We start from the raw sequence: 27,568 nt of genomic DNA on the forward strand, positions 1-27,568 counted from the left end.
CCGGGAATCCACTGAAATGTTATTGTCTTAGTTCTTATTTCAGTTGCCATCACATCACAGATGCGCCTTACTCCAGCAGGTTCTCAAGGCGCTCGAAAGGCACGGACTCCGCAAAGGTGTCCCTGTCGAGTAGGGCTGCCCAAGAGGATGCAACGCACGGCCACGTTGAGGTCGGCCCGTCAACCGGGCTATACCTACTGCAGGATTTACTCAATAAAGTCATTTCCATCCATCCATCCATCCATCCATCCAGATGCGCCTTGCCAACACATTGTTGTGGGTGTAAGCTGCAATTGCGCTTAGCGCTTAAATAGCCGCTTTTGAATCTATGAATAGTTCCCATTGAGTAGGTGAAGTGATGGTAACGATAAATGTGACTGCAAGGTATACAGCGTAAAGCTCTGCAGCTGTCGACGATGTGTGGTGCGAGAGCTTGACCACTCGGTATTCTGAAAGCTGACGACGACGAGGTGGTTGTCGACGATCCACCGGCGTATATGTGCACGCAATCAGCATAATGTTCATGTATATAATTGAGCGTCATCTGCATTGCTGCCATTGTAGATAGATATGATTTTTGGGCGTCATGGGGTATCAACATTGATGTCAATTCAGGGAACAGTACATGGAGACAAACCAGAGATGTGTTGCCATTCAGACACAAGGGGCAGGGCCATCACATCACCAAAGATGACCTCATGGACTTTTGACGCTGAAAGCTGTTGAAGACGAGGAGCCAAATGGTGCGACTCCTGCTTCGTAGTCAGGCGCAGGTCATGACGGTGCACCTCTTGCACTCGCAAGGAATTTGTAGGTGGCTCTCTTACTTCCACGCGAACCATATTTCCCGACGTCAGCCTGGGCACTCCGAGACAGAGACGGAGGCCTCTGGTTGACAATCAGTTGCTGCTCTTGACGATTTCACAGACCAAGAAGAACAGGTATAGACTATGGTACGATCTGATGGACAAGTGCAGCATGCAGTTGAAGCATAGAATCGGATGAACAACCCCATCCCGTGCTTGCGAGGTAATGCAATACGTGGACTACGCGTGATGCCCTTTCATGCAAATAATCAATATGCCGGCATCATGTGAGCGATCTGTCAATGCACGTACCAAGAAACTTGTGACATTTCCTCGAGGTATCTGCTGACCGCCCATGGTGAGCGGTAATCCACGCAGCTCCTTTCGCGTGAAAGCAAGAATGGCTGATTTTGCTGCAGAGACAGGCATCCCTCGCAAACGTATTCCGGCTTGGAGTTCAGCTTGAATCGATAAGTAACAAGCGCCGCTGCACCAAATGCAAATGTCATCAGCGTATAGATGGTTACGTGCAGCTGCGGGGAAAGCAAGGCTCGCAACTTCGCTATTACAACATCAAACAGTAGTGGACTTACCACGTTTCCCTGAGTAACCCCTCGTTCTGCTGCACGACGGTGGCTCTCTCCTTGGCTGGTGCACATATATACTTTTCTGTTATTCAAGACGTTTTCGATACATCGAAGTATCTTGCAACAAATTCCCATTTCGACAAGGGCTTGACGAATGTGGAAAGGATTTGCGTTGTCACATGCTCGACTAATGTTTAAAAAAGCAGCTATTGTTATGTTTCCTTGAGCGACTTCTTGTTCAATATATGTCACCAGGTTTAGGACACTGTCCATAGTGCATCGACGTGGCCTGAATCCTGACATACATGACTAAAAAGCACCAGACGTTTTTTTAAAAACAACTTAATGATAAAATATTATCCTCTCATTAGCTTGGCTATGCAACTAGTTGACAGGCCGAAACGAGTCAATCGCACGTGGTGATTTTCCTGGCTTGAGGAGAGGCGCAATCTTCGATAACTTCCAGAACTTTACGATCTCCTCAGCTTTCCATAATTTATTGAACAAATGCTGCAGATGGATGGTCATGTGGGCACAAAGATTGCGAAGGAGAGTGTAGGTGACGTTGCCTGGTCCAGTGGCAGCATTGCGTCGACTCCTTCGCAGGGCTTCTTACAGCTTACTCAGCGAGAACCCGACATCAAGCTCTGGGTGGCACGACGTACTGTATTTCTGGAAGGATGACCTAGCGGTATTGCGAGATGCGATAAACTCATCATAGGCCATTGCCCCTGAAGGCTTGTAATCCATGTACAGAACTCGTCCGCAACAGCTTTTTCGAACGATCCTCTATATAACGCTAGCCTTTGAAAATGCATTCTTGCTGCACAGGTGATCGAAGAGCACGAATCGTATCCCAAACTTTGCTCGTTGATGTCATCTGAGATAAAGCGGCACAGAAGGACCTCCACCTACGTTTGTCTAAAGTCTGCAGTTCCTTGCGTATTTGCATTAACGTTCTGTGGGCGTTGCGGTAATATTTTAGCTTTCCTAAGCGGCAAAAATGCCGCTCATCACGACGTCGAATTGCGCAACCGTGCGTACTCCCTGTGTCTGCACCAGCACTGGCACGTGGAACACGAATCCAACCTGGTAACCTTTGTCATAGTGGATTTCAGCATTTGTACAAAGGTGTCAATATTGCCATGAACCATATTTTGGGTTTTTTTCTTTATGTTTTGTTTTTGCCGACCGGCTGCGCCGGGCTATGTTATCTGTGTTAAGCGTGGGCCAAATGAAGAGCATGTTCCAGTCTTTAGGCCGCACGTATCACCTCCTTTGATTGGGAGAATGTTTCGAACTAACGTTACCAGCCTAGAATAATCTTCTTTGATATACAGTGCTCTGGATGCAATTCGACTTTTCGAGAAACCCTCACGCCGACAGATAAATGCCCGCAGAGCAGACGCCACGGCATTCGACTCCCGACGCTCACCTGCACACGTCACTTTGTTGACTGCTGCTTCGCGGCCTGTGTATTCTTTGAGTTGTTAGGGGAGCACAAGTTCGCTCCAATAAACGTGTTTTCCTTCAAGACGACTGCGCCGTCTTTGGCTTCGTGACATCTGGGGGAGGTGCTGGGGACGCACCCTTAATGCTCCCTGCGACCTCTGGAAGCCGCCAAGCCAGTCCAACTAGAGCCAGCCGCCGACTGCAATGTTTAATGCCTGAGTTCGGTCTTCTGCCAGAAGGGCCCAAGAGAACGAACGCTGCAACCAACACTATGGAGCAACAAGCCACTCCTCCCATTTTCCTGCACCAACTCAGGGAACCGCCACCGTTCCGGGGAGCCCCCGCCGAAGACCCCGAAGAATGGTTGCAGAAGCTGGAGCGCGTCCAAATCTTCAACAGGTGGGACGATGAAGAAACTTTCCGGCATGTCTTCTTTTACCTAGAAGATGCAGCTCGAACTTGGTTCGAGAACCATGAGAGCTCTTCGACCGACTGGACTCAATTGAAAAGCGAGTTCCTTAAGGCCTTCACTACTGTGGCGAGAAAAGAGCGAGCTGCGCTTTTGCTTGAAACTCGAACGCAGCACCCCAACGAAGGAGTCGTGATCGTTGTTGAAGAAATGAAGCGGCTGTTTCGCCGCGCACACCCAGAAATGACGGAAGAAAAGAAACTGAGATTTCTTATGCGAGGAGTAAAGCAAGAACTCTTTACTTGCCTTGTCCGCTGAAGCCGCTGCGACGCAGAAGACGCTCAAAATTCGAACGAGGCAGTAAGACCGCCTTGTCAACGCGCTGTTCTCGGAGACCATCGGTACCGCAACTGTAAGCTCCGATACACTGCGCAAGACCTTGCGAGCAGTGGTCAGGGAGGAGCTTCGGAAACTTTTTCCAACGACGCCGCAACCTCAAGTGGTTTCCCTGACTGACGTCATCCGAGAAGAGGTTCAACAGGCACTGGGGACTACTACGCCATTCGAAGCAGCCCGCCAGCCATAAGCGATGACCTATTCCGCAGCTCTTCGTCAACCCCGCCCTACTCCAATCCGTCGTCAAGAGGCCCCGCCATACCGCCGTCCACTGTCGCCCGCCCGACCCCCTGTAGTCCAATACCAGACGCCGAGGAAGACCGATGTGGGGCGAACGCCCGATAATCGCCCGTTGTGCTACCATTGCGGAGAGGCCGACCACATCTACCGTCGCTGCCCTTACAAGAAGCTCGGTTTGCGATGATTCTCCGTAGACGCACCCCTCCCCCTACTTGGCCAGCGCACAATTGAGATCTAAGAATACTTGTCCAACACCAACCGTGGTCCAGTGCGTTGAACCCACCCACTTTACCCTTTTTAAATGGGTACAGGCGTCCATGCTCGAGTGCGGATCCATGTACGTCGTTGACGTCTGGGAAGCTCCCTTTAAATTTGCGAGGGGTCCCTACGACATTGAATTTTCGGGGGATGAAGGACAGGAGTCTGCCGGCTCTCCTGCCACAGGTGGTCACCAAGTTGAACATCCACCGCGTCTCTGGAAGCCACCATTTGCATTCGTGTGCCTTGGTGGAGCCGAGCAGCGTATTTCCAAACGACTCGCTGCACAGAGCCCCCACGTGACATGTCTGCTCGCGCCATGCAGAACGGCCGGTAATGATGATGATAAATTCTTTTATTAGGAAGGGGAGGACCGAAGGTCGCTGGAGGGGGAAGAGGGGGAATAGGGAGGGAGGTAGACGCCCACTAAATCTTGCTCGCCAGGCCACTGGCAACGCCAAACTGGGCTAAGGTCACCAGGTGTTGAGGATTTTCGAGAATGTCCCTATGTAATGATTCTATATCTGAATTTTGAAAAACATTATGGTCCAGTCTATGAATATCAAAAGCGGAGCAGTGCAGCACAAGATGGTCCATGTTTGCTTCACACACAGTGTGATAAAATGTACATGTGCAGGGGGCAGCGGTGCCAATGCCCTTCTTCCTGTCAGCAAGTGTCTGCCACTTATGGATGATATGAGGTGTAGTGGCCGTGTTGGCAAGTACTTTGTTAATAAATATTTCTTGCGATCGGCTGAGGGGTAAATTCTTAAAGATTTGTGGAGGGGTAATGCTTTTTAATCTCTCGCGGTGAAGAAACCGGAGGTAGAATCGTACTCGCGCCATTTCGAAGTGGCTGCCTGGCAGCGAGTCCGCGTAGGGGTGGTCGCGGAGGTCGGGAGATCCGAGCAGGAGAGGCTGGAGATGTACAGGTAGAACTCCAGATTGTGAGGTGGCAAGAGCATGTGCCACCTCGTTACCACCCCCGCGATCCCCGACGTGTCCCGGCGTCCAGGTGACCCTAGCGTCAATGTCGTTCCTCTGCTTGTGCTGGAGTATCTGGCGGATGCGTTGAGCAGTGGCGTCGTCTGTTTTTGGGTCCTCAATGCTACGTAGTGCCTCAAATGAGTCCGTATATATGACGGAAGGCCCGGTGTTGTCCCTTAGAGCTGTCCAGATAGCCAAAAGTTCCGCTTGTGCAGGTGTTGCGTGGTCCAGTGTGCAGACGTAACGTCTGGCTTCTCTGGTTGAGGGTTTGTACCAAGCCAAGGCCAGACGAAATCCATCGAGAGCGGCATCAGTAAATACTGCATTGGCGTTGTGCTGATTGTGCCTATGAGAGAGGTGCTCTCTAACTGAAGTGGCGTCATTTGCGGGGGGCGTGCAAGTCTTGGAGGGGTGCAGGGTAGGAAAACTCAAGGTGGTTGTTTCGCCTGGAGTGATCCGGGATTCTGTACAGACTCGTCGGGTGTCCCAAAGCAAGGTGTCTTGGCCCTGTATTGTGAGGTGCAGCCGGTTGTCCAATGACGACTGAGCGCCTCTGAGGATGTCCTCGATTGGCGGTAGGGGTGCAAGGTCCCGTAGCTTCCGTAGATCGGTGAACTTGGGAAGGCCCGTGATGGTCCGAAGGATGTGTCGGTGGAGAATTTGCACCGTCTTTTCAGCTGTTTTTGACAGGGTTATAAATCAAATGTCGTTCATGGCAGCGCGCCAAACCTACAGTGACCTTAAACATAAAAAATCACTATAGTTAACAAAAACTGGCACTTGGCCCTTGTAAGGAACGACAACGCTTGAGAGGTTAACCCCGCTATTGCGGGAAATCTATTATTATTCCTTTATGCGGTTTTTGAATCAGGAAATAAAACCAACGGAGTTGTCTGTACATGAACTGTAGTGTCACGTTGGCCACCTTTCAGAAGTAAGAAAGATCAGTGCAAAGTAAAATCATTTCCGCCATTTTTTTTAGGAAATGTCTTGTGGTTACCTCACTGTATTAACCGCTGGTTTTCATGAGAGCTAGAGGACATGGACTCCACAAAAATAGGTTGTCTGACTCTTTAAGCCTTTTGTTTCCTCAACTACTAAAAAAATGGAAATCTCTGCTTGATGGCATCGTCATATGCTTGCCTGTAGAAATCTGTAAAAAAAATTCTAACAATTTTTTTCAGCAGGATTCCCGGAATAATGATTCTTAAAGCTTATACTGCCATTTATCGAGGCTTTATTGCGTGAATCCGTAAGTTTTGCACACCTTTCATCGTAAATATAACATACATGATTTAATTTGCGCTGTTTACACGGTATCACCTCTACAAGTAATATTTGTACATGGGCTGTCCGCAAACACATTTTTGTCTATCATGTCCCCCCTGCTACAGCCTCGTCGTAGGGGCAAGCGGTGTTCCTTAAATGTATAAAGTAATGAAACAAGGTTAATAATTATACGAGTGCTGGCAGTTAGGTAATTTTCTTAACCGGAATGTGGACAACGACTCTCATAAAAAAGAGCAGGAAAAGCTACAAGCACACCCTAAGACGAACAAGTTTGCTTGTTTTTTAGCGCTCTGTGCCCAGGCTGAATTACCGCATCGCCCCAGTTATCGTGGGACAATTGGTAATCTACCTCACGATAACCCAGTACCAAACATAGCTCAAATTATAAACGAACCTTAATACTCCATGCCAAACCTAGAAAATGGCTCGCTCCTCGTAGTGTCAAATTGACCTTCAAGCTCAGCCAAGTCAAGCCAGCGCCTCATGTGGTTGCACAGTGAAAGCGTATAATCTCTCGTTCGTTCCAAGGGGAGGGAAGCGGAGAGGGGGATAAAGGGAAAGAGTACAGGCGAATGCCATAATGAAATATACACGGCTGCGATTTCCGCGTCCAAGTTCTCTGCATGAGCTTTCGTACTTATAGACTGGCGACTGCACCGATAAGCGTCTGTGGTTTGCCTTGCGGTGCAATTGTGCGCGCTTTAACTGCGCCAACTCGGCGCAAAAACCGAGCTATCATTTATCGAATACACAAAATTTGTTTAACCGCGTTCAACCGCGCTAATTTTATACCGAAATTGTTTGTCACCTCTATGTCGCGCGTTTTTAAAAGCTTCGCTACTCATCCACCATCGAAGTGTAGAATGGCTGATGATTTTTTTAAATCTTGGTACCTTTTCCCCCTTTAAAGCGTAGAAAAACATTCAAAAATTGGATATACCTACGCGCCTTTCGTTAAAATGCCACAGAACGTTACAAACGACAACCCATGTTTCCGCAACAATCCACCCGGAAATACAGCTGCAGGATGTTTTTATTCCACTCGTAGAAAGTATGCGTATTGTGCGTAACAATAATACGTTAGGTGAAAAATGTCCTCATGAATAATGTAGTTTTCTTATCATAAGTGAAGGCAAGGTCACACACTAAATGTGCGCTGTGTTAGACAAGTGAAATTGTGAGGCTAGCAACAAAAGAAGTTATGTTGCCAACAAAAGGTAATAGACATGTTTATCCGCATTACTTGTTTTGTGAAGCACGATAGTATATCTAACAACCTTTATGTAACAGTATATTAACCTTTTATATAGCAAACAGTATATAAACTGCACGATCGCAGCACATTCCATAGTAGAATAACGGCGAAAAAGAAAAGCAGATTGCATGACGAAAGCAACGCGAGATACGTGCTCAAAAATAGAACAGATTGGCTTGAAACTGAGCTGCATTTTCGCCTGACCGTAGGCGTGCTCGGTACACAATGGTAATTCGCAGCTGGTGAAAATTCGAAAAAGTTATGCAACGTCCTTGAACACCATATTTTTTTTGTCAAAGGCCCCAACAGCACGAAGAACAAAGGTGACGTTCTCGTGTGCGGGCCGAACGTAGCTTTGCCTTGCTTCGTGTTCGACCTGCGCGCGAGTTGCTTCCGAAAAAATATAAATGTATACATACCGCGTCAAAAAGAAACAAAGGGGTATATAAGAACCCGTGAGGCTGTGTGGCTAGCAATAAATGTTGCATAGCTTATTTCGCACCATCAGAATTTTCATAGGGAACAAGTACAGGGCGCGTTGCTGGCGTTTTCTGAGAAAGTGTGTTCTCCTTCCAAAACAATACAAAAGCAAGTGTTGAAACATTCGGTTAACGTTTGACATCATGCATGACTTCCGAAGCAACGACCATATTTTTCACGCGTACAACTGGAGGTCTTTTTGTTCAAAGTCAGACAATAAGTCTGAACAAATGACAAAAGGTAACATTGCCAAAAGAGCGAGAGAAATTTCTACGGGCCCGCGCAAGCCCTATAAATAAAAGTGGCCGCCAAAATGGGACCACCAGTGGTTTCACTAGAAGGCGTGCAAGGCCTAGCAAAATGAAGGCTCTTCTTGCCGTATGCGTTCTTTCGGCAGGTAAGATTTCGTTGTCTATGCACTATTATGTGTTTTTTTTGGTAAGAAACTGCTAAACGGCTCTCGATCTTTAGAGACTGTCGCTTTGTAGACCAGCGTAAAACAGTAGTAAGCCTGTTTTGTCGTGGGATGGAAGGTTTATTGAAAGAGATATTGTAATATAAAGGAAGGTCCCGAAGTTAGGGAACTGTTTTGACAATCAAGTTGGTACCAGCTATCTTCGAAGCAAATATATAGGTTCATCATTCAATGGTATTTACGACAGGGTCTACAAATTATTTCGCACTCGCACGCGCAGTTGCACGTGTCAATTAATTGAGACGCTGTTTACAATGAAGCCAAGAAAACGTGTACATTAGTAACTTCTTTGCGCCTTGCGTTGTGTTGTGAAATTTAATTGCTGGAAGAAAGGGATTGAACTTGTAGCATTTTCTAGTAGCGTTCTTATGTTGTTTTTCTCGGGATAATTAGAGAAGCTACATGTGTGACTCGGCATGTTTCTATAAATAAACCAGGGCCGTACCCAGCAATTTTTTTAGGGGGGATTCATGAATTTTGGGAAGGGGGTAGTTTTGCTGAAAGCAACAGTAAGTATTGCTTACGTGCTGCCTGGAAAAGATTTTGGGAGGGGTTCGAACCCCCAAACCCCCCCTCTGGGTACGGCCCTGAAATAAACCGCAATCAAAGTGACAATATACTGAATAAAAGCTGCAGAGCTCGCAACATCGCATGTATTATCCCTGGGAGCTTATCAGTACCATTTCGGGTGGCATTTATGAGTTATAACAGAAATATTTTTGATAAAAAAACGAAGATGGCACTCATTAAGAATGTTATTCCAGGATTTACCCGGCTACCATAGAGATAATTGTTATTTCCTTCCGGTCACGCTGTTTTTCTGGCATACGATACCGGCAGTTTTCAAACTTAGGACTGAAAAGTACGCTGTCTTTTGTGTGTCCTATATTTCGGACATTACTGAGCTAAAAAGAAAATAAGAAAGCACCGTTCCCTGCCGGAACCCTAAAAGTCACTGAATTACGCGTGCACGTTTTTGTTTAGAATGCTCACTTAATTTTTTTTATAGTTGCGGTACCGGCCTCTGATATTTGGTCGATATATTTTGTTTAAATATTTTGGCAAGGCATAGAGAAAAAATTAGTGGTTCTGTGAGCAAGCAATTTGGAACAGGTGCATTCAGAACTTAATCAACATGCTACCAATTTCCCCCTCCTTCGCCTATCGAAGTGTTAAAAGCGCCTTTTCTTGCTTCCCATCGTGGAGGAGCCCGAAAAATCACTTCCCCTTGTACTTTATACAATCAGCAAATAAAAACACGCACGTTTATGTTCATTCACGACATTGCTTCGGGCTTTAAGTTGTCTGTGGCTAGTTTTAACTGAATTTCGGAGACGTGGCATAATTTATTTCTGCAGAAAGGGGCGACTGGAGGTGCGAAAATTTAAAAGAAAACAGGCAATTTGAGTGCGAAGAATACCATAATAAGCTCAGGATAGAAATAATGCGCTAAGGATCAAAGCCAACGCTACGTTTCAACAAAAGCAAACCTCTAGAACGCTCGTCTTGCCTCCCTCGCGAGTCGGTCGGCCACCTCATTGCCCGTGTTGCCACTGTGGCCGGTAATCCACCTGACCTGAACTTCAACATTGTGGCTATGGCCAATTGTTTTGCTCCACTCTTTTATATGATGAAGTGTTGAGTTGCGCTTAGGTGGTCCCCTTAGTCACTTTAGAGCACCCAAGCTGTTGTATATATTACTGCCTTCGATGTTTTGGGAGATTTCAACGTCATCACTGTCTTCATTGCAAGGAGGATGGCTTTTAATTCAAGCTCGAGTGTAGAGATCGCGTCGGTTGTGGAGAAATGCGTGTCAGTGGCGGCCATTGCGATTAAACATCGGTCTTCCTTCATGACGCCATCCACGTACAAAGATGGTTTGCTGCGCAGTGTGCAGCGGGGTGCAGCTGTCTAGCGCTTTGGTGGCCCTCTGTTGAACGTATGTTCCTGCGGTTACCTTTGCCAGAAGAGGCCTGTGGGCTTTCACGATCGTGTCTTCCAACGGAGATATTGCCACTTCGAAGTGAGCCCGGTCATAGTGTTCTGTCGTCGTGCTGAAGCAGGAGCTGGCCTTGTGCGGTGAAAAGGTGCCTTGCATTGTCGTTGCGAGCTCAATGTGCAATGATGTCCTTTCAAAGAGGATGTTGGCTGTATCTGTAAAGTTCTTTCACCTTCGTGTGGTGTGGGAGTTCCGGAATTACACGAAGGGATAGGCTTTCGATCTAGTGAGTTTGACTGTGTTAGGTGGAAATTTAGACCCCCGTAGCCTGCTCTGGAAATCAGTGTGCTTTGTACCAAGATGCGCGCAATATCTTGCGTCGCTCCTCCGAATTCGTTGGATATTCTTTTTATGCGGTGGAGAGTTTTCTTTCACATCGGCGTCAACTGCTAAAGCTCGTTTTAAATAAAAAAGTTGTCGCCAGCACTGCGCAACCTGGACTCTCGGCGGCCATTTTCGGAGAACATTTCATGTCACTGGCATTCTGTCAACAGCTCAGAAGGCGACTAAGATATTCGTACGCTTCCTGCCGCCGACGAACTTAAACATAAGACTATACACTGGCACTTCAATGACAGTCACTGAATTTGAACCTTTAGTGCCCTAGTGTTGGGCATACCACTCTGCCCCAACCTTTCCCCTTCTTCTTTTTTGCCTATTTTCTCTTTCCCGCGCGCAGCAAAACAAACTAGGATGTAGCCAAGCTAAATTTACTGCCTTCCTCCTACAGCCTTCATACTGTCCGCTATATTCTACAGGACGAGAAACAGCAAAAAGAACTGCTGCGCGAATGCGACGAGGAAACGCCTTAGAACCGTGCCACTTTCTTGGACCGTGGCGTAATCACGTGGACGCGGCGCTGGGGGCAAGAGCTCTCTTGACTTTTCTAATTGATTCAGAATTGTCCAAGGGCCTTTGCCGTAGGGTACTGAGATACGTTTCTTGTGGTACTGTATTTTTTAAATGTCAGCGCTACTTTGTTTTGTTTATCATCTTTTTCTATTTATTGTTTTTAAGTCCTTTTGCCGCCTCTTCTTTTTTTTTCGCTACCCTACACTCACCCCCACCTGAAATAGCAAGCCTGCCGCGAGCGGGGCCAACCTGTTTAGCATTACCTAAGGCTTTCCCTCTCTCCGTCTTTCTCTGTCCCTCTCTCTCTCTCTCCGTGTTATCAAATGCTATGCGCACACGTCCAAACCTTTCATTGTAGCTTTCACGAAATGGCTAGCATCGCCAATATGGCGGCCACATTTCCAAACGTTTGCTAGCCTGCTATATGGAGCGCCACTTAAATGTCGACATTTTTGTAAGGAGAGCTACAATGGCCGTATTCTCGCCTTTTCGCTGTGGTCGGTGGCCGCAACGCAAGCTGAGCGTTTCCTTAGCTGGCAGCGGTTCCTAGGGAACCTGCGGCGGCTGATTCCCTACCCGCTGCAGCTGGCCGCGGCGCTCGCAAATACAAGAGAAAAAAATCGAATATATAGAAGGGTCGGCTAAATTGGATTCGTCTGCAGATATAAAAAGTGAGTCGGAGACACTGAAAGAAGCCAGGCTTCGTCGTCGGAACGAAACCAAGTGGACGTAGCGAGCCGAGCAGACGGAGTAAGAACGAGCCGCACGCCTCGAGAAGTGTCGTAACCGTACAGAGAACCAAGGTAAACAATAACGTTAACCGTACCTCTCGCTACGCACACCCAGGCATAGCTGAGCAACGCCACAGCCAATGTTTTTAACGCGACAGCGTTATTCTACTAATTTTGCAATTTTGCCGTAGACGCTAGCCGTCCGCTATCAGCCGTACTCATAAAGCGTCTGCGGAGAGACAGATAGAGAGAGAGAAAGAGAAAAACTTTTAATTCTGGCGAGGCTCAGTCCTGGCGAGTGTCCCTTAGGTGGGTCAGGCGTGCCAGGTACTCCTGAGCCCTAGTGGCGGTCAGGAGCTGTAGCTCTGGTGAGGAGCTCCCGGTCACCTCCAGCCAGGTAGTGGGAGGGCTGGGTAAACGGGCACTTTTGGTGGGGATAGATTGTGGGGTAGATGTGGTGGAGGACGTGTCTGGTGGGGAGCGCATGGAAAATACGTCATCGCTCCCAACCGGAAGCTACGACTGAGGTAGCCAAATGAGAGGGCTTTGCTAAATCCGAAATACGACGCGGCGGCAACTGGGTAGTGGAAAGGAGGGCAATGATACTGCGGTGGCGACTAAGGAAGGATACGTGATTTCAACTGGCGTCGCGCCTGCGTAGTGCAGTTTGTACCCTGTCGTTGGTAGCGCGCCCAGCCAGCACAGCCGCCAGCTGTGCCAGCAACTGACGCCATCACACCAAAGCCGCTAGCTCATCGGGAGTGATGCGGGAACCAACGTACTGTTTTCTAAAGAATGCGGCAAAATATTAACGCCAGTAGCTCAAAAATAGGCCTTAATTATGAGCAGAAGCGAACTAATATGCGTCCTAATAAGAAACGAAACCCGGTATATATCACGTATTTACACAAATTTTAGTGTGCTTATCTAATTTCCCGCGGCTTTGTCACCGCCCCAAGCTGAGTTTTGCGAATGATGGATGGCAGCACCGGTGAAGTTGAAAATCACGCTAAAATAGGTAAGGAGGTCATCCCAGAGAAAAGTCGCGTAAGAATCTCCGACATGACCGTACTGGGAAGCGGCAGAGCCGGTATCATAACCGCCTAAATATAGAAAATCTTCACCGGATTTGTTCGCATTGCAAAGAAGCAGTCAAGCATGGGAAGAGCAGGAATGAGGGAATAAACGATAAGACTAGTGCAGGCACTCGCCATGAGGCGAATATCGTACAGGTTGCCGTACCACAAACTTACCAACACCGAAGAAAACCACATAAACACCATCATCAGGAAAGCCCTCAACCTTCCTATTTTCACGGTCATCAGGAAGGTCCTGAAATTGGGCTTTGATAAAGCCCACCTTAGAATAAATCAGAGAAGTATTTTCTCTTTTAGCACAAAGGGAGCGGCTGGGAAAAGCACTACCGGCACCGACCATCGTGTGGAAGATAGTCAGCCACCCCTGCGCGCGCTGGTTCTGCCCATGAGCTTTTTACCATATGCTTGCTCCCTATTCCCGAACTCGCCCAAATTGTTACTCAACAAAGGTCTGTCTGTCCCTCACTCCCTCCCTCTCTCTCCCTCTCTCTCTATCTCTATCTCTCTCTACCTCTATCTCCATCTCCCTCTCTCTCCCTCTCTCTCTATCTCTATCTCTCTCCCTCTCCCTCCCTCCCTCTCTCTCTTTCTCTATGTATCTCTATCTCTCTCTCCCCCTCCCTCCCTCCCTCCCTCCCTCCCTCCCTCTCTCTCTATCTCTATCTCTATCTCCCTTCCTTCCCCTCGTTCTCTCTATCTCTACCTCTCTCTCTATCTCTCTATCTATCTCTCTCCCTCCCTCCCTATCTCTCTCTATCTCTCTCTCCTTCCCCCTCCCTCTCTCCCTCCCTCCCTCCCTCCCTATCTCTCTCTATCTCTCTCTCCTTCTCTCTCTTTCTCTCAGCAAAAACGACACGTTCAGTACGGCCAGGAGGCTAGAAAATAAGCGCCCTGAAACACTGCCACTGTCGCCTTCTCGCTCAAATAGAACAAAAGCCTGAAGCCGCTACCTTTCACGTCCACATCTTAGGCCATGCAAGTGTAGATGACCTTTTTCTTGTATGTGTCATGGCGATTAAAAACCGTTGCGGCTAGTCTTCAGCGCTCGTAGCACATAAATCGTGAATGCAGCAGCACCGCTCCAAATGCTCTATCGGCGTCAAAGCAACGCTATTGCGTCGTAAATATTAAAGAGACACTGAAGTGATTCGTAAACATCGCGAAATTACTAGCTCAAATTGTAGTCTGGAGTCTGAAGGACGTGTTTCGACCTCTCTCGCTGCGTTTGAGCGAATTTATTCAGTAGAAAAATCAATTTAAAAATGCTGTCCTCCTCTCTGCGTCCCCCTTGTTGATTTCCTATGACATTTCGTATGATGTCAAAACAAGACGGTTTGGCTTGACTGCGCTACTGCACGGCTCGCCGGCCCTCCGACAGCATCAGTCGACCCAGCATTTATTCGGCCGGCCCCCGGCGGGTCTTCGCAATTCGTTCGCACAGTTGAATCTAAGCCATGGTACGTTTGTGCATGGAAGAATGTGCATTTCTTTGGTTTGTTAGTTCGTAGACATTATCAAACTCTGAGTCCAAGTCACTGCACACGAGCCCACATTCGTCGCTGACTGATACGCTAGTAAAAACATCTAAGGCCAATTGAAGGCGAAAGAGGAGACAGCGAAGTTAATATAGGTACTAATGAAATAAAATCAATCAAAACTTTTATCATTCAGCGTAAAACCAGGGTGCGGGAAGCACATTTTGCACTGGGTGAACTAGCACAGCGGTCAGCAGCACGACCACACATGTGCGAACGCTTTTCGGTCTAAGGAATGCAGCCGCTAGACATGAGATATTGTGGGAAATCGGGGGACGCTGACTGCATGAGCGCTATACAAGAAATAGCAATCTAAACTTCTTGCGATGCTAAAACTAAACAAACATGTAAACTGGCTACACATTATATACTTTATATTTCCCCCTGTGGCACCACTGGTGTATGGCCGAGTACTCGGAGTACTCGTTTTATTCTTTGCAAGTCGCAAGTTCGAATCCCCGTGAGTGCAGTGTGTTTTGTTTATTGCTATTTTTCAGTTAATTTGTTTGAGACAATATTTTCTATACTTAATTCACCATTTTTGCGCTGTAACGTTCAGTGCTCCACGAGCGAGTTCGCAGAATGCGTGCAGAATGACACTGACGCGCTGGCGAGTTCTCGTTGCCCTGGTGTTGCCATAAGCACCGACTGCTTGTGGGCACAGTCAAGAATCAGCCGTCCCTTGGACTGGTGCGAACACGTCTTTTATGATACAAGCAGGAGCCAGGCAAGCTCCAAAAGTGTAGGAAAAGTGCATCGCATTTGAGCGTCTGCGATGACGTGGAGAGCGTTAATCCACTGCGTACGCCTCGTCTATAACCGAGGCGTACGCAGTGGATTCGTACAATCACTATAGAGAATGTACGATTCCAAGCCAGGCTGGTAGGCTTATCTGACGAATTTACAGCCGACAACATGGCAGAAGAGTGGTATCCCGATTACTGAGATAGCGATAATGCCCAGCCAGCGATAACGTCGGATGCCAAGAATGTTGTTTCACAAAACCGAACCGAAACTGGTTTAAATTCTAATCTCGGACATCGTCCAACCACGTAGCACCTCGTATGGACGTCACTGCTAAAGTTGGTGCGGCTGCGCGGCACACCGCGCATGTAGTTTTTCTTCTTTCGGGTTGTATAAAATAAATACCGACCGGATAAACGGCGAAAAGTGTGTTTATTTGAGCTAGTCTACGCAGTGCAAGCAAGAACAGGAGCTTGACTAATGCATTTTAGTGTCCCTTCAAGACCTAAACTTAGATATCATCTGCAACTTTTTTTCAATCGCACGCTGTGTTCATCTTTTTGTATTGTAACCTGCGAGTTTCGCGGCCGCTCAATTCTTTGACGTTCTCTGCACAGCCAGCCTCGTCAACGGGCGGCGACTGCACACCGACGCAAGCGCATCAGGCAAGCTTACTGGAGGCCTGTTTGGAGGCGCATCGAGATCCGCACCTGGTGGATTCCCGGGAGCATCCTTTAACCTCGGCGCATCAGTCGGCGCAAACCTTGGTGGCGTTGCTTCTACTGGCCTTGTCGGCTCCGGCGGACAGTGGGGAGGTATGTACGCGGTGCTTGAACTGCTGCCGGCTTTTTATCATGCGAAATGGCTGCTCTTAGTTAAGAACGTGGTCGCGACTCCAGGAAGTAACCAAACAAAACTATTCGTAAAGTATGGTCTGTGTTAGCGAAGCGCGGGATTAGAAAAAAAAGCTTTCTTGCGAATTCTATCAACACATCTAAAAAAAAAATCACGAGCCGTTTTACTGTGCGAAGGTGGATGACCAGCGAAGCTTTTGAGCACGGTACATAGAGGTGGCACAGCATTTAGGCAAAACGTAAGAGGAAATTTTATTTTTCCCCAGCAATTGACACCGGTCATCCCTAAGAAACACATGTATGTACCAGAACATACTGTTATTTCGACTCTAATGGTCTTAAAAATGGTGCCTGTTGACAACTGACCTGCTCAAAATACGTGTCCAAGTGATGAGACACGCAAGCTTGAGTTCAGTGGCTCCGAAAGGGTTTTAAACGGGGTGGATGTAAAAACAACCGCTGTGAATGCGGATTTTTAGAGCGCAACTCTTGAGGGCCCGCTCCTGTTGTTTTGCGTCGCCGTCGGCTTTGTTGTAACCGAGTGAAGGAAGAGGACGAAAGCCGAGAAATAAAAGATGGAAAAAGTGTGAGTGGGAGGGCTGTACGCCGAGGTCGCGTCAGACAGGCTCGGCGGCGGCGACGTGCTGCTGCGAGAAAACACCAGAGTACCGCCGCCATAGTGCGTTCGCCGATGACGCGACCACTTCCTAAGACAGCTATGCGCCGTCACCGAGAAGGCTGCAGTTTGCGCTGCGCCCAAATTTTGCATTATGAAGAATCGTAATCATCAGTAAATCCTTTAAGCTGAAGCACACCCTTCGCTCGATTCCCAGTTTTCTGCTACTGAGATTTTATCCACGCGAAGCTTTTATTTTTGCCTTTTCTGCTTCTAGAGACCAGAGGGCGTTTTCTTTCGGCGTCTGAAGTTTTTTTCACACAGGTCTACCCGGCTTTTCCAACTAAATATTTATTGAAACAACATTTATTTTATTTCACAGCTTTTTATTCGTTTCAAACCTAGTATGTAATTTAACAGTGAAGTATATTGCCCGGAACGCCCCTTGTTTATGTCCTGGCAACGCCCAGCTTTCATAACATTTTCGAGATGAGAACGTTTGCTCTTTTTGTTGTGAGCCGCGCCAGGTAATCTTATTGGTTTATAGAGAGAGGGTTTCCCTTGCCGACACTGGCCTAGACATTTCTTCTTTGATCGACAATGTTTTCGATCCAATTGGATGGTTCCAGAAAGATCAACGCTGAGAGCTAAATGCTCATCGGGCAAACGCCTAGGCATTGCTTGGCTGCTTCTTCGACGCTTGTGTACATTTTAAGCTTATTGCGGAGCACAAGTTCTCACCGAGCGCTAATTTGTACAAGAACCTTGTTTCCTTCTTCACTGCGTGACAATATTTTAATAATCAAGTGCCTTCACTCGTGATACAGTCGATATCGTGAATTAAATTATGGGAAGTAAACCTCATAACACGAATCGCATGACACCGATGATAGTAAGGTGTTAGTAACAAGTTATACGAAAAAAATTAGTTCCCTTCCACTCTGTGGAAGCGGATGACCTGCAAAGCTGCTTGCCCTCCACGGAGTACACGAAAGAAAACACGAAATAAAACACAAAGAAAGACATATGAGACAAAAGACACAAAATGAATGGGGAATTAAATTAGGGTTAGCCTTCAGAGACACAGGACGTTGGCACGGCCAAAATGACTGTCGTGTTGAGCTTCGCGCTCTGGACCACTACAGCCATTTTTGGTTTCGGAGCCATGACTTGTCTATTTGTACCAAGATCAGAGAGGCTGGGCTCCTTCTTTTTGACAACAGGGGGAACTCAGGATCTCTTTGATCAATCCCCCCTTTCCGAGGCCCCTTCTTGATGTCTAAGTCATGTTTTGATCTTGAAAACGGTGCCTATTAGTAACTAATGTACTCAAAATGCGTATCCAAGTGATGAGAGGTATAAGCTTCGGGTCCAAATCGTGTTTCCAACGGCGTGCGGCGTTGTTGCTGACGACGTGCTAATAGTGCGCGCGTGCACGCACGCACGCACACACGCACGCACGCACACACACACACACACACACACACACACACACACACACACACGCACGCACGCACGCACGCATGCACGCACGCACGCACACACACACACATGCGCACACGCACGCACGCACGCGCACGCACGCACCGGGACGTTTGCTTGAAACTCCTGCCTTACAGAACGCCTGACGTCTCAGAAACATATGGAACCTCGGGAAATTTTGTTCGCAACAGTGAACCCTGAACACACAACATTTGTTTTGAAAATTCCTTAAATCATACTAGTGAAATGGATGCACGAGGCTTATCTCATTATCCATGCAATCTTGTGGAATTACGATGCTGATCTGTGGTTGTGGACGCAAAGAACTTGAATATCACCCGAAATAAAAGTTACGGGACATTGAATCCTCGGCGATCGGTAATTGAAGCGGGCATTACACGTGAGCTCATAGTTGGAGTTTCTATAACCTTCGCCAAAATCTCTGCGTGTGCATGAGTGGTAAGGCCCTTTGGCCTTTTGCACCATTTTGGCTTCTTTCTTCATAAAAATTATGTGCAGATTTTATGCAGAGGCTCCGTTTCGTCCTATTTTGTGTTTGTTCCGGATGGCGGTCTCGCATTAACACTGTTTGTACCTTTTTCAGGGGTGTTTATTATAAGTTTTCATATATACATATTTCGAGTAATTATTAGTACAGAGGGAAGTCCAGAAGTAAAATTGTAGAGGGGACCTGATGACATCTTCTTATTTCCTGACACCAGGGAACTCTTGCCCGCATTGCATGGTTTGTTACTTTTGGCTGAATTGCATCATCATTGCGTAAAGCATACAGTTATTCGTTTCTAGGTAAAACCCGATACCTCACGGTCCTCACCCTATCTGCGCCACCTTCTCAGAAGGCATTGATACGATCGGGTTAAACATAATTTTGGCTAAAAAATTATGTCTCAATCATAAAATGATCCCGTTGTAGGCACCACCTTTTTTTCTGGCAAGTTAAAAGTACACTAAATAGTTTAGCCTGAGCATCTTTTTTTACCATAACCCAGGATATGAGTAATAATTTTTCTACCTATTGGAGATAACTTCTGCTTCAACTGAAGCGTAGTGATGAAACCGCCGACTGCGTTCCGACATTGCACGTTCTAAATTAAATTTTCAGAACTCAAGTGCACACCTCGGAGGCTGTCCGCAGGAGGATGTCCAATTGAACATCCGCCTGCGAGCCCACGCTAATTTTCTCTCACGTCATTCATAGTTGCATATACAGGTATCTCTGTTTGTAAAATGGCGAATTTTACTGGTTGTTCAAAACGCGGGCAGAGGCTGTCTAAATCGACAAACTTGCTTTCGCATTTCACCAGTTTTCTGGTGGGAATTACTAGGTCCAGAAGCTTTATTTGTGCCCTAAAAAGTAATGAGGCCAGATAGTATTTTATTTACTGAAATAAAATGTCAATTTTTAAAATACAGTTGCAACAATTGATCGTGGGGGTTTAACGCGCCGACGCAACGCAGGCGATGAGGCGCGCCGTAGTGGAGGGCTCCGGATTAACTTTGACCACCTGGGGATCTTTAACGTGCGCCGAAATCTCGAACACACGGGCGTTTTTGCTTTTCGCCTCCATCAGAAAAGCGGCCGCCGCGGCCGGGAATCGAACCCGCGACCTCGTCAGTTGCAACAATTGATTTCTTCTCTGTTTGACCCTTTGGAAATGACCTTTGGAAATTTCAATGCAAACTATAAAACCCGAGATCAATGTACATTAAATATATGTAAGCGAATGGGACGTGTGGGACGTAATTAGAAGTGGCGAAACAAGTCGCTTTCAGTATTATACAGTAAAATACCACTTGAACGAGCGTCATTTAAACGAACCATTCAGTTGTACAAACTTTTTCAAATCCCCCACTGAACCGCCATTGAACCCAAAGCAAACGAGCTTCAGTTTAACAAAATTCAGCGCAGTGCGTATTTCAGTTCTACGAACTTATTCCATGGTACCATCTTACGTCTCCCAGGTCACATTGATCACTTCAATAAGCACAACACGCACTTTTTGTGGCACATTTCTCGTTGAGAACAGCGTTTCATTGCCGCGCGACCAATAAGAGGGCCCATTTTAACTTTGAACTGGATATACCACCTAGATAGTCTTGTAGCCAGCCGAAGTCATAGCCATAGCCACAGCTTCAGCTTTAGCCCTACAACGACTGCAACTACAAAGAAAAGGCATTCGCGTGTTGGTTAATCATGGGCACCAAATGAAAACGCCATTCTCTAGACCAAAAACTGGATGTTTTACGTGGGCTGATGGTTCATGACCACTTTTTCATCACCACAATTCATGACCACTGCAGGCCTAAGTGCACAGATGCAGCAAAAGATTACTGCATTCTACAAATGGTGATAAATAGTGAATATCCGCTTGCAAATGAACAGAATAACAAATAAATGGGTTGAAACATCGTTCGAACATCCCATGTTTCCTTTCGCATGTGGTAACAAGCTGCAACATACCTATTTCAGTTGAGTCAACTTTCACTTTAAAAAGCTTTTTCCTGAGGTCCCTCGAAGTTCAAGTGAAGTTTCAGTGTACTATATTTCTTTGGGCTCTAAGCTACGATCACACTTTCGAATCGCAAACGTCGTAGCCCGTCGCTTGCAGAGTCAGATGATGTACAGCAGTAACCAGAAGTCACTCTTGGTTGATTCCGGCATTGCAATGGAAGAAGGGGACGTGCCATGCACTTGGGTTCTTTGGGTAACGGGGTCGGCGTAAATATACAATACAATGGGTGAACACCGTGGGGCTCATCAGTAGGCGCAGAAGTGTGGGACATTTTAAAAGCAAGCGATCTTTGTGGATCGGTAAATTCATAGCGAGTTACGCTGACTTACGCCTTTTTGGTACTACTTTATTCAATGGGACGAGTTAATACCGCGGGGTTTAACGGTGCCGGCAATTTCTGCGTCTACGAAGCAGCGTTTGCGGTCTGTTGTGGTATGAAAGTAAGCTTGTGCATTTCGGCCTGATCTCGTTATTTTCTGATCCGCCTTGTATATCGAATTATTGCCATGTCGAGCTATGATTAAATTTGACACAAATTACATCTGGGTCATTTATAGACGCGCCGTCTATTCACTGAATATAAGCTTCACATTGCAAGATCACATTTGTTCGCCAAGAATAATGTTTTAATCTAGACGCAGCTATTTTGGACGGGATAGCTTGTTTCCGAGAGTCCGAGTCAGGGCCAATCTGTGCTTCCAATGCATGGGAGCCTAAGAAAATAGTTACAAGGCATTCAGCGAACGAGTGCACGGACACGCTGGCGTGCAAAGTTGGCCGATTAGGTCTTGTTTCAGGTGGTCATCTAGTATCGTGGCCTATCTCGCGTGTCTCTTTAGTGAATGTTTACCATTTAGAATCATGTCCGTAAAAAATGTGATGAGTTGAGTGCTTTCCAAGCGCGATCGTATACACTGTGGATTCTTTCTGTTTTCGGACACGTTTGCAGGTTACGGCCTTGGCGGCAACTACGGCTTCTCCGGAAGTAATGGCTTCAACCAAGGACTTGGCGGTGCCGGAGGATATGGAAGCCCTTATAATACTTGGAATGTAGGATATGGGCAGTCTGGCTGGGGGTACCCGAATTATGGCTACCAAGGCTACCCGGGCTACGGCTACCAAGGCTACCAAGGCTACCCAAGCTACGGCTACCAAGGCTACGGACAAGGCTACGGACAAGGCTACGGACAAGGCTACGGCCAGGGCTATGGCTACACAGGCTATGGGAACTACCCAGCCTATGGAGTCAATCATGGCTACGTGAGAGGGCCCGCCGGCGTGTCTAACTTTGCTGGCTCTACATCTGCAGGACCAGTAGTCGGCCCTGCTGGGCCTGCATCTTCAGTATCAGTGGTTGTCCCTGCTGGCTCTGTATCTGCAGGACCAGCAAGTGGGCCTGCTGGCCCTGCTGGACCTTCTGGACCTGCTGGACCTGCTGTCGTCCCTAGGTGAGAACTGGCTTTCCGCTTTCGCCATTTCATTCCCGAAGCCTCTTTGTATAGGCAATAGTAGCAATCATTGGAACGTTAAGAACATGTCATTGATACAGGGTTTGTAAATCTGCACTTCTGCGCTGTTACGGAACGGTACGCGCTGACAACAAAATTTAACTCGATAGCAATGACTGTCGGAAATGCTGGCATGGTTCGCCGCCGACTTTCACAAAATAGTGAGTGTTGTTGATATGGATGGCTCTCTCTCACTCTGTCTCTGCTAAAAAAATATGATCAGTGGGGGGGAGGTAAAGCAGAGCTGTAGATATATCTAGTAAAACGGTCGACCGTATTGCCTCCAAAATGTTTAGAAATACAAAAACAAGTAACCCGTGTAGTTGTGAGCCATTTTTAAGCAATACGGCATCTCAGTGACCGCTCACAGCGTTTTAAGGGCGAGACTAAAACTCACAAACTTGAGATCAGCTCCGGGGTGTGGGAAACAGCGGCCTATCCCCGCCTGTGGAGAGAAAAGAGATACTTCATTGAGCCCTCATTGTGAGAATCGTATCACTAATGTGGCGGTTCACAGAAAATGCAAAACCTTTTTCTTTTATTTTCTTTTCTTTTATTTTCTTTTCTCTGTCTTCCTTCAAATCCAAATGACATATTTGAGAGCCCACTATTTGAAGTGTGAAAGTTACGATTGAACGTGTATTGCTATTATCAACTTCAGAACGCTACAGCTTGCCGGCTAAATTGCCATCAAATATTCGTTTTGAGTTGCATTATTTAAAAACTAAAAAACAAACGCAAGGGAAGCACTTTTAATAAATCGCTCATGAACATTTCCAGCATTTTACTTCTTTATAGTCTGATATAAAGTTTGTTGTTACTTTGTGGATATGACGGATACTATCCAAATTCAAAATCTTAAGGCGCACATACAAAAGTACATTTCCTGTGTTCGGCGCTCGGAAATTACATTTTTAAAGCGACATTATTTGTGTTCGACAGGTTATTTGTCCAGGGCGAACAACCAGTGCGCGCAGCGCCTTAATCCAATTCTACATGGTTCGAATTTTGCCTGCGAACTCGCAGCTGCGGCACCACGCGTGCGGCAAAACGATCAATTCTAGTTGCTATGGCAAACTGTGAACGCCGCTTAGCATTGGCACTTAGTCGCAGCAGTTAAACTAAGGAAATGCATCGTTTTGCCGCACGAGCGGCGCCGCGCTGCAGCTGGGAATTCGCACGCGAAATTCGCACCATGTAGAACGTGCTTTATCCATACCTTTACACTGTTCGAAGTCGCCTGCGATTTACACGCGCATGCGGAGCCGAGTCCCTCAACGTTGGAGGTGACGGCGGCCGCGGCCCCTTCTGCATCCTGCAGAGTTCTTTCGTTCGCTATGACCGAACCTCGTGGCAGGCCCCTTTTATTCGGGCTGCGTTCCGTTGAGTACGTCTGTACGCACAATGAACGACTCACTAAAAATAAATGCCCCGTTGCTTCCAGTATGGCGATGAAATGCAATGAAATGCCTTGCGCCTTTGTAATGTCCACGACCATCTCATCGGTATCTGAAATGACCAGGCACATGCTTTGGCATTTGAAGTTTGTCGGATTGACGTCGGATAGCTGGTGGCAGCTTAGAGTCTACGGGACAGCACAGCGCGAGAAAGCCTCCATGCACGTACAGGCGACAGGCCGTGCCGGTGTTTGAAACGCAGAGAGTCATGAAAAGAGAATGATTTCCAAGTAGCTCTCTGCCTTTAAGGAAGCGAGCGTGGTTGCAAGAACACACTCACTTTTCCTCTCGAACTTGCCTTACTTTTATACGAGTAAAAATGGGTGCTTCCATTTGGCACGCTGGCTCATTTCACGTCTTTTTTTAGCGTATTCAGCTATCGCGTGCTACTTTCATTATAAAGTACCTAAAAAATAAAAACTGCTCATGCAGGGAACTATTCTTTAAGGGATGTCGGTGACCAGCCAAACAAAATGAATCAATGAAAGAAAATGAGAGCGAGAACGAGTTAGACCTCCGCGTGGGAGGTGCTTTCCTGAAATCCTGCCGGCCTGGCCAGAAAAAGACATGGTTTGAACAGGAAAGGGCTGAACCTGCTGCTCAACATCCGAGCAGAAGCTCGACGTCATCGCGCACATAGTTTCTTATACAGGTATAGAATAGTAGCTGAGCCAGCATGGTATTTGCAGAGAATATTCCCACTGTATGACGTTATATTCGCACTTGATTTACGCCTTACTTTTTGTTAAATTGCATACACAGACACCTTAAGTGCGCCCCCGACATACTGTTTCCGCATGATAGAGACAAATGCGCAACGCTTCGACTTTCTGTATTTTTCAGCCCATCCAGCGGTCCAAGCGCTCAGTGAAATGCCACTAGGCACTGAATCCTGCAAACCTGTAAGTAGCCTTGGCTGTTCAGTACGCGGTAGTTCGACACCGCAGAGATGACCACAGGCTTGCGTGTGAAAACACAGGACAAATTCCTAAAGAAATCTCACAGCTATCGTGTGACTGCGCACATATTCAAAACATGTAGAGTTCCGGCAGCACGACGTGAGGAAGGCATATCTTCACTGAAAAGAATTCAGCCTATATGTCGAGAGCATTCTTGGATGAGAAAATAGAAGGCTGATAGTTTAGAGAGGGCAATAATGTATCAGGAGGCTGAAAGTTTAGAGAGGGCCATAATGTATCAAGGAACACAAAATGAGTGTTTCAATTCACGGTCAATTGGATATAGATAGAAGATTAACTTGACACCGAATTTTTCAAGGCGATCTCAATTCGAATGAACCGAGTGTATAAACAGATTACACTTCCCGGCGATTAGTTATCTGGGTAGTGCATTTGTGAATTCTATTTTGCGCACCTATTTCATCACCAAACCTGGTTTCACGAAATGCTTGTAACGAAAAAAAAAAAAAACTGCGGCTACAGCACTATTTGTCAAGTGCCACTGATAGCCAGCAGAAGTTTTAATCCACGGGTTAGACACGCGAAACCCTCTCAAATGCATTCCTGTTAACAGCTGTGCCTGGGCCTCCAGAGAGAGATGAGATAGGCAACAACCGGTCACTGTGATTGTAAACGATGCGACTGAACAAACCGCGCACAACCTCAGGTTTTATAATTTGCCTAAATAACATAACAAAAGTTTATTAGGGAGGGTGCACACGTCCGTCGGCTTAGGGAATAAAGGAAAGGGGGGGGGGGTTTAAAGGCTACATTTAAGGGTTGACCTAAATAATTTGCAACAAATGGTAGCTGACTCTTCACTGAGGAGGCTGCTGAGAGCGTGCAAAGTGAGAAAATGAACTTACCGAGCAAGCAAGCCAGTAAATGAAAGCAAGTGAGGGGAGATTTAGTTCGGAGCAGCTTTCAAGATAAACCTCCCTGCGCACTGTTGCGGACCTACACACGCAGCAGAAAGAGATTCAAAAGAGAATTGTCATTGTAATCGAAAAGAAATATTCTCCGCAACTGGTATAAAAGACAAACACCCACGCCAATTCCTAATATAATGCACATATCTTTCTTTTAGGTTAAAGTAAAAAGAATTATACTCCAAAAGAATACGCTACAAAAACTGTTCGAAACAATGTATGTTATTCACATTTTCAAGAAATGCCCGTTTTCAAGAAGAAAAGTGCCGTCTGCATAGTAAAGCCAGGTTCCAACTGCATTTGGGAAAACTAAGCAAAGTTTTTTCGTGTGAAATTACTTCCTTACGAAAGGAAAACTACCGCAAGTATACTTTACCGTCACGCGGAAACTGACGCACTGTCCGTACTATTATAATTAAGAACGCACGACAAGACAGCAACCAGCAACAATTTGTGTCACATAATAGAAAGAGAGCGTGTAGTATAGGTATCGTTACTCTCGCCTCCGCATTTAAAAACAACTCTGAGCCAGTGTCACAAACGCAGACGAAAGTGCAGTAGTGCTACGGATTACCAATCTTAAAGTTTGCTTTGTAAAGACGATAGTCATGCAGAGCTACCTAAACGCGAAACTATTTGGTCGGTCTGTCGGTTCAACTACCTGCCGCCAAGCCAGGAAATTGATCACGTATCTCCTTTCTTTGCGGCAAACTGAGAACCGCTGCCACGTCTCATACGTGTCCACATTATTCAGCATAAGGCAAGCTTGACGCATACTTAAGACAAAATGTAACTATTACCCGAGAGCACCAGCATTGCTTTAGTTAGAAATTGGATTTTAGGATAGCAAACTGAAAAAAAAAAAAACACGTTAAAATGGTGTTGAAGCGGCGAGAAAAAAACCTTCAAATAAGACATGTCGCTGTGATCTATACTTTAAGCAGGACAAAAAACGCAAGATACAGGTACAGTGCGCGCTGTTCTAGCAGATGGCGCGCAAGTGTGCGGAAGCAGGAAGCTTGAATTGAATTCAGCAAACCTCCATATATTGACCATGGGAAAGACGAGACAGGAGGAAGTAGCGTGAGAGGTACGAAAGAGAAAAGGAAATTACGTGGCTGGGGTGGCAGAAGACTGCCTTTTAGGCTACTTTTGAAGCTAGCTGACATGTGGCCAATTTTTTGTTCTGATGCGTATTAACAGAGTTCATTATCGTGTTGGCGTTTCAACTGCACCAAATTGAGTTGAAAAACATGTAACGGCATTAGAATTGATAAAAAAATACTGTGATAGGCTGGCTTGTATTATGTATTTCATTACTCTCCGTGCAGTAAAGAAAAAAAAACGTTGCCAAGTTTTGTAAAGCCAAAACACCACCTAGAAGTTTTACTAATGCCTTCAACAAATAGTATCCTACACCTAAATGTCCCAATCAACCTTGTTTTTCCAGGTCGCGGTGACTTGTGCTGCAAGACAACTCGGCATAACTTCACAAAAACACCTGGATAACGGAATTAAAAGACTTCGATAAGATTTTATGCTGCCTATATTTGGTTTACACCTATTCAAGGACTGTCTAGTCTGCGGAATTCCTAGAAAGCTGCGGAATAAAAGTACCTTGTGAATCTGCCCCACA

The 27,568-nt window shown here is 46.5% G+C and overlaps 1 protein-coding gene across 1 annotated transcript; it reads left to right on the plus strand.

Moving 5' to 3' along the window:
• Positions 1–8,398: 8,398 nt before the first annotated feature.
• Positions 8,399–27,568, plus strand: LOC144152086 (uncharacterized). The gene is made up of 5 exons (XM_077683293.1): positions 8,399–8,557; positions 16,211–16,408; positions 22,029–22,527; positions 24,888–24,946; positions 27,383–27,568. Exons 1-4 carry the CDS (start codon positions 8,521–8,523, stop codon positions 24,913–24,915), a joined length of 762 nt encoding a protein of 253 aa, XP_077539419.1. The 5' UTR covers positions 8,399–8,520; the 3' UTR covers positions 24,916–24,946; positions 27,383–27,568.

The sequence above is a fragment of the Haemaphysalis longicornis genome, unplaced genomic scaffold (genome assembly GCF_048455015.1).
Source record: "Haemaphysalis longicornis isolate Haplotype H1 unplaced genomic scaffold, Haemaphysalis longicornis Haplotype H1 scaffold_9, whole genome shotgun sequence".
NCBI lineage: Eukaryota > Metazoa > Arthropoda > Arachnida > Ixodida > Ixodidae > Haemaphysalis > Haemaphysalis longicornis.